This window comes from Chanodichthys erythropterus, chromosome 10 (genome assembly GCF_024489055.1).
Source record: "Chanodichthys erythropterus isolate Z2021 chromosome 10, ASM2448905v1, whole genome shotgun sequence".
Taxonomy (NCBI): Eukaryota; Metazoa; Chordata; class Actinopteri; order Cypriniformes; family Xenocyprididae; genus Chanodichthys; species Chanodichthys erythropterus.
Window position 1 is genome coordinate 24,870,889 of NC_090230.1, and position 8,195 is coordinate 24,879,083.

Here is an 8,195-nt window from a genome sequence, read left to right on the forward strand (position 1 = left end):
TCACTTATTGCTAACCTATTTCTGTCACATGTCTACAGAAGCTCTTACTGAGAATAAACAGAGGTTTAGAAATATTTTCTGAAAACGCCTGCAATTTCTGATAAAGAAGCAACTCAACAAAACTCAGGGGTCAAGAGCTCAACTAAAGCAAATACTGATCTCCACAATGACGACCTCAAACGAACAATTTTTACATCAACATCTAAACCTCTTTTAATTCTCAGTAAGATCTTCTGTAGACGTGTGACAGAAATAAAGTCAGTCTGGTTAGTAATAAGTGAAGCTGGTAATGCTGTTTGTGGAGATGTTTAATCAGATCTTCAGAGATTTCATGTCTTTTATCTTCAGTTCATCTAAAGCTGTGGCTGAAGAAAGTTGTAGTTTGTGTTCTTATTTCTCTTTCTTTCAGTGTTTGTTCACAGCAGGTGTTTGAATGATTGAAAGAATGTTTCAGGAACATCATACTAACCTTTAAATAACATTCTACTAACATTAAGGAAACTGGACATTTTATGTTCTTGGAATGTTACAAATCAACGTTCCTACAATGTTGAATTTTAGATCAACATTAAGTTGAAAGAACCTTTGAGGAACATTATAGCTTATAAAAACATTCCTCTAACGTTGAGAAAACTGGAATTTTTTTAAGTTCCCAGAACCAACACTGAATATTTGGAGAACGTTCTTATAACTAAATTCTGTTAGCTGGGTAATAAACAGATAATCTCACTTACAGTGAATGTTCACTCAAAAATTAACATTTAATTCATCATTTACTCACACTCATGTGGCTCCAACTCAAAAAGAGGATGTTAGACACAAAATCCACACCAATATTTTCCATAAATGAAAAGTGAATAGAATAGAAAACAGCAAGGTCCATGTTGAAATACTCAGTTTATTTCTGATTTTAAGAATCTCTCTCTGTTTGTTTCTTCAGCAGTGTTTGAGATGATTCAGTGAAGACATTATCAGTGATGGAGGAAGACTCTGTTACATACTGACGTTACTGGATTACAAAAAGCCGATCTGTCTTTCTTTCTCCGATCTGCCGATCTGAGTTTCTTTCTTCTACTGAACACAAAAGAAGAAATTTTGCCTCCGGTTTCACATACAAGGTCTTAAAGGTGCAGTATGTAAGAATTTTGTCCGCTAGAGGTCGATAGAAGCCTATTCGAAACAAAGGCGTAGCTTGAAATGAAAATGCAGGCGTACAAATAAAAATTACTCTCCCTCAAGCCATCCTAGGTGTATATGAATTTATTTTTTCTGATGAACACAATCAGAGTTATATTAATAAATATCCTGACACATCCGAGCTTTATAATGGCAGTGAACTGGATCAATGAGTATGAAACTCTAGAAAGTGCATCACATCCATCCATCCATCATAAACATAACATGAAAAGTTATTGGAAACACTGGGGATGCTGATCAGCCAAATGACGGTAAAATTACTTTCTCTGATGATCATTATTGGGCTATAATGAGTAATTGACTATATCTTAAAACTGCAAAGTATATAACCAGCAGGATATTTTGAATTTAGTGGCAATGACTGAAATTACGATATATTATTAAATTTCACTAATGTGACCGCATATCTTGTTATTTGTACAAGTGATCACAGCTACATGACAGATCCTGTTTGTTCTTCAGGTGTGTTCAGTGAGAAAGATGAAATTAAGTCATTGTCCGTGATTGAGGGAGAATCTCTCACGCTGATGTCACTGAAATCCAGGAAAATGAGCGGATATGCTGGAAGTTTGCTGATTCAGAAGAACGCCATTGTGCTGAATTTGTTGTCATCGCTAAGTGGGATAAAACGAACAATGAGGAATACTTATATAATGAAGAAAGATTCAAAGACTGTTTGAAACTGGACCACAAAACTGGATCTCTCACCATCTCTAACATCACACCTAAACACTATGGACATTATAAACTACAGATCACCTGCGACGGACAGAATATCTCAAAGACGTTCAGCGTTGTTGCCTATGTGAGTAAGTTGAGTCCTTCAAAGTAATACTTGTTTTACTATCTTTAACTTACTTATTAGTTATAGCCAATGGATGTGATAGATCATGAAAGAAATGAATACAGCTGTTCTTCGCATGTTTTTTTTTTTAAACCAAGAGACAATAATAATTTTTTTTTACAAAATAATTTGGACTCCATTGCTATGAAATCAAAGCCATATCTAACCAAGTTGTATTGCAAATTTTAAGTTGATTTAAGTGTTTTAATTTTTAAAGTGTTTGTGATTTATGCTTCATTATCAGTATCTAATGGCTTGTGAAAAGGTCAGATTTGGTTTGCAAGAGAAGAAAAATCATATCATTGTAGAGAAACAAAAGAATCAACCACATAAGAGCTTAATGTTTCAAACAATTATTATTATTATTGTAGATTCCTCAGAAAATGGAGAAACTGCATCAGAAGCGTATTCTGCCATCTAATGGACAATCTATGTTAAAAGTTGTACTGTTACAGTTGGATGTGAATGAATGAAAGATGCAGTATTGGTCTGAAAAATTCAATTTCAGCCTCAACCATGAAATATACTTTTTTTTAATATATAACTGTTTAATAATAACAATAATAGTAATAATAATAATTATCTTGTGTTATGAATTTAACTGTGTTAAATTGAACTGTTCTACCTATGTCAAATGCTAAAACTTCATCCTGTCACATCGTGTTGGACCAAAAACAGATGGACGGGTCTCCACAGTCCACTGTAGAAAAATGAAGCCACAGCTGTCAATCATGACGTTAGTTTGTATAGCGTCAAATAACTATCTAAAACCCAAATTATTAGGTGTCGCTTGCACTTTCTAACACTCATGTCAATCATCTGACAGTTGTAGTTGGAGGAGCTCCTTCCGGTGTGGGGCTTTCTGAAAAGTTAAAAAAATTTCGGGAAATTCTAAAGAATTACTTCCCTATTTCCTTGACGTCAATGGACAGAGCATTAAAATGAAGAAGTCACACTGATTCAAACTCTCTATTAACTATATTCCTCGCTGTCAGGTTGTGATTTAGTTAATTTAGGACGTCGAACGGAGTTTAATATCTATAATGGACAATAGATTTCTGTACATCATTGTAGCTACATGATGTACAGAAATATGAGTATGTTTGTTTTATTTTTCGTCCCGTTACTCGTGGATGATGGTGAGTAGATTTAAGTTTTCGAGACGGTTCTTACTTAACAAACTTTAACGATATAGACTATAAGAATTGATGATTATTATGTTTTATATTGCCGAATTAATGTTCATTTAGATGTTTTTGGAACTATAAATTAAAAAAAATGTAGTCTGGAGAAAAAATGCCCAGGTTAAAGTGTTTGTAGTAGGTTCATTCAACATGCATGCAACCAACAAAAATACAAAGATCTCAAAGAAGAACAATGCATGTTTTGTGTTTGAATGTGTCTATGAATTCATTTCTGTGCTGATGTCACTATTGCATTAACGTTATTCAGAATTCAGTTTAACTTTACCCAAAATCTGACTACATTTTTATTCACTATTTTGTTGTTCCTGTTCTCATAACATGTCTTGTTGGACATGAAACTTGGTCTTGAACCTGTAAAGAAGGGGATTAGAAGAACAGATAATCTCAATTACAGGGAACGTTCACTCAAAAATGAAAGTTTAATTCATCATTTACTCACACTCATGTCACTGCAACTCAAAAAGAGGATGTTAGACACAAAATCCACACAGAGCTTTCCCATAAATGAAGCGTGAACAGAATAGAAAACAGCAAGGTCCATGATGAAATATTCAGTTTATTTCTGATTTTAAGAAACTCTGTTTGTTTCTTCAGGAGTGTTTGGTGATGATACAGTGAAGACATTATCAGTGATGGAGGGAGACTCTGTTACTCTACAAACTGACGTTACTGAATTACAAAAAGCCGATCTGTCACTGTGGACATTTGGACCCGGAAGAACTCGTATAGCTCAAATCAACAGACAGATTAGTAAGATCTCATATTATGATGATCTTAATCAGAGATTCAGAAACAGGCTGCGAATGGACAGTCAAACTGGATCTCTGACCATCACAAACACCAGAACCGAACACTCTGGAGCTTATGCATTTCTACAGATCATTGGTGGAAAAGACGTCCCGCCCAAGAAATACAGTGTTATTGTTTCTGGTGGGTCATTCTGTAGTTGTGTAATATTTGCATTGTAGTATTGAGCTATTTTGTATTTGCCACATTGATATTTGTGAACATATCAAACTGGTGCATCAAAGTGTTGTTTGACATCTACATTTATTTTTATTTTTTTAATATTTTTTTATTGTCCAGCTCGTCTGCCTGTTCCTGTCATCAGCAGTAACTCTTCACAATGTTCTTCATCATCATCATCATGTTCATTGGTGTGTTCAGCTGTGAATGTGAGTCATGTGACTCTCTCCTGGTACAAAGGAAACAGTTTATTGTCCAGCATCAGTGTGTCTGATCTCAGCATCAGTCTCTCTCTACCTCTGGAGGTGGAATATCAGGATAAAAACACCTACAGCTGTGTGCTGAACAATCCCATCAGCAACCAGACTCAACATCTGGACATCACTCACCTCTGTCACACATGTGCAGGTACGACGGTGGTCCATTTATTCACAGAGATGTTTTCAGATCCTGTTACAATATTAATACTTTGTCTCTTTTTATATCATACCACCAGGTTTGTTTACAGGTTATATAACGCTGGTTTGCGGTTGTGCTCTGGCTCTGACTGTGGCTGTGGTTTTTTGTGTTTTTTTTTACTATTACCACCAAAGCAAGACGTCTAAACAAGCAGATCAAGGGGGTATGTGTTACATACAGCTAATTTAACAAAAATTTTATTAAAAAGTTTAATTTACTTCTATTTCATTCTTTAATTGATTGTCTTTATACAGGCCAACCTGTTGGAATAGAACTTATTGTTAGTCCAGCTAATGGTAAGATTAAATTCAATTAGTGATGCTCTGAAATTTTGCCAACCGAAAATTAAGTGATTGTCTTTATACAGGCCAGCCGAATGGAGAAGAATGTACTGTTAGTCCAGCTAATGGTAAGTTTTAGGTCATTAGTGTTGCTCCGAAATTTTGCCAACCAAATTTTATTTAGATGAAACAGCAAACAATAATAAATAAAGAGGTTTTGACCAGGGGTGCGTTTCCCAAAAGCATCATGAGCCAACTAACATCGCAAGTTCTGTCGTTACTTACATAGTTCAGCGATTTGGTGTTTCCCGAAACCATAGTTCAAACGAACATTCACAAACTGCATTGCAAACTCATGTAGTTGGACAGCTCTCGATCTGTAGTTAGAAGCATAGTTTCTTGTTTTTATGACTTAGTAAATCCGTATCTTGAGCAAAATAAGCAAGCTGACATTAAGTACAATATCTTTTATTTCAAATATATACAAATGTCATTTATTTATTTTAGTTTGTCAAGAGATTTAAAGTACCGTTTTTTGAAGAGTGCGTATGTGCGTACGTGCTCTAGAACAAGCATTTGATGTAATCTGGAAATAAAGCAAAATAACAGGAAAATGAGAATTAGTCCTCTAATGCCATGTCCGTAATTTATAGCAGAAAATCTAGCATTAATTCGATCTCAAATTGATTCATTTAAAGAGGTTATTACCCCACCACCTGCGTGACATCATTCACCAACGAGGCTGAACGACAGGTTTTTAATAATATGGTTTCAAGAGTAACCCCTGACGCGATGTATGACACAGGATGTTGTATTAATGTTGAAAAACGTTAAAATTTCAACAAAAAAATCAATGGCAGTGTCATTGAATCAGTGTTACAATGTGACGTTGGTTCAACATCATGCTTGAACTCTCAGAAAATGATAATGAGGCTAAAAATATATAATCTGATCATCATTGTTTCTGGTTTTCTTTTCAACAAATGATGTGTTTTGTTAAACACTGTTACAAAGAGCACAAACTCCCCAAACTGTCCAACTGAAGGAAACACTGATCACCAAAATGGCGACCAAACATTTTCAATAAAACATCAACATCTAAACCTGTTAATTCTCCAAAAGAGCTTCTGCTGAGATCTTGAGAGATTTATTGTCTTCTTTTATCTTCAGTTGATTTCAGGCTGTGTGGCTGTAAGTCAGTTGTAGTTGTGTTTCATTTTCTGAGAGTTCAAGCATGATGATGAACCAACTTCACATTGTAACATTGATTCAATGCCATTACCATTGATTTTTTGTTGAAATTTCAATATTTTTTCAACATTAATTGAGGGTGCAAAAGTATACTGATACTGATTCAATGAGGTTAACGCTGACACATTAACATTGATTTAACATTATTTCAGTCATTGCTTGCTCTTGTTCCTCAGATATGTTGAATTTTCTTTGCAATGACTACTATTTTACAACTTTTTTAGGCTGTTAGTCCAATTTTTATTGATTTTTATATACTGTATGTGATCTGGAGAACCTTAAGACAAAAATGTATCAAAATAATTAAGTTTGGTCAAACGGTTTCTAAGATGTAAGCTAGGGTACAATCATTGGCCTATGATGAGTATCTACTGGCACGATTCAAGGAAGTCTGAAGGTTTGCTGGGCAACATCTCATGTGCACAACAGTGTTTGTTCCCCATCTGAGAAACTCCTTCTGTTTGTTCTCCAGGATCAATTGTTGAAAAAGATGAAATCAAGTCCTTATTAGTGATGGTAGGACAACCTTTCACTCTACTCACTGTTGTCAGTGAAATCCAGGAAAATGAGCGGATATGCTGGAAGTTTGCTTGTTCCAAAGGATGCAATTCCACTGAATTTGTTGTGATAGCTAAATGGGATAAAACCAATGATGAGGAATACTTATATAATGAAGAAAGATTCAAAGACTGTTTGAAACTGGACCACAAAACTGGATCTCTCACCATCACAAAAGTTACTCCTGAACACTATGGACATTATAAACTACACATCACCAGCGATGGAAAGAAGGTCTCAAAGACGTTCAATGTTGTTGCTCATGTGAGTAGGTCGAGTCCTTCAAAGTGATAATTATCTTATTGAAGTCTTTAACTGATAAACTGTTATTTATGGCAAGTGAATGTGAAGAAGAAACTATCTTTGTGGATCTTTATTGAAAGGAAGAGACACATAATGATCGATGATTAGATTAATGGGAACATCATGTCAAACAGTTTTCCTGTTTACAGCTTCTCTGCTTCTTTGTTTTCTTACAGCTTCAAAAGAAAAGAGAGCGAACCCAGAGGAGACAAACCGCTCCTTTATAATGCAAGAGGACACACTGGAATATCATCCACATTTGAATTCCACGGACAAAAACATAAAACATATTTCTACTTTTTTTATGACAAAATTCACTAATGATGACACAAGTAGAGCTGAGCATGCAACTTCATTCATTTCTTCATTGTTACAGTACACTTAAAACGTTTGATGAATATTTGACCTTGAAATGTTATTGCTATTTTTTTCAAAAAATGTTTGCAATGTTGCTATTGTTTGATGTTTTTCATTGATACTGTCATATGCATGTCATATATGTTTCTAGATGAAATATTTCCTATTGCTGTGAATTTCATGTTTTTCAATATTTGCTTTTGTAATGTTACTGTTTTCTAAATTTACTTAATTTTAAGTAAATATTCAAAATTCATTTTTGCAAAAACATTTCTAAATTCATCTTTGCAATGTTGCTATTGTTTGATGTTCTTCATTGATACTGTCATATGCACTTCAAGTGTTTTTAGATGAAATATTTGATGTAGCAGGGATGTTGCTGTGAAATTCATATTTTTCAATATTTGTTTTTGTAATATTGCTTTTTTCTAAATTTACTTAATTTTAAGTAAATATGTTTTAAAATCATGAGATTTTGTTTTACTCAGTGTTACTGGTACATTAGTGTTAGTGTTTTGAAGTATTACCTGTCCATATATTGGACTTTAGAAAGGAATCTGTTGAGGCTCTTGTTGGTGAATAGAATATATTTTTTGGAATATATTTTTTCTTTATACAATATATGAGACATCAAATAAGCTTTAGCACAAAAGTAATCTAAATGTAATCCAAAAGTAGTCAGATTATGTTACCAAAAATGTGTAGAGACTATATTAGCCTACTGATTACAAATTTTGTCATGTTATTTGTAATCATGTTTTTAATAAACATCAA

General features: G+C 34.0%; 1 protein-coding gene across 4 annotated transcripts; it reads left to right on the forward strand.

The window, feature by feature from the left end:
- Positions 1-1,747: 1,747 nt before the first annotated feature.
- LOC137028016 (SLAM family member 5-like) lies at positions 1,748-8,125 on the forward strand. 4 transcript variants are annotated; one of them, XM_067396694.1, is made up of 8 exons: positions 1,748-2,006; positions 3,841-4,176; positions 4,333-4,620; positions 4,709-4,834; positions 4,926-4,967; positions 5,039-5,080; positions 6,676-7,025; positions 7,241-8,125. In XM_067396694.1, the coding sequence occupies exons 2-8, from the start codon at positions 3,879-3,881 to the stop codon at positions 7,289-7,291; spliced, it is 1,197 nt and encodes a 398-aa protein (XP_067252795.1). In that variant the 5' UTR covers positions 1,748-2,006; positions 3,841-3,878; the 3' UTR covers positions 7,292-8,125. The 4 variants fall into 4 exon arrangements, with proteins under 4 accessions (XP_067252795.1, XP_067252794.1, XP_067252792.1 ...); XM_067396693.1 differs by having other exon boundaries at positions 1,879-2,002; XM_067396691.1 differs by lacking the exon at positions 1,748-2,006 and adding an exon at positions 2,986-3,180.
- The last annotated feature ends 70 nt before the right edge of the window (positions 8,126-8,195 follow it).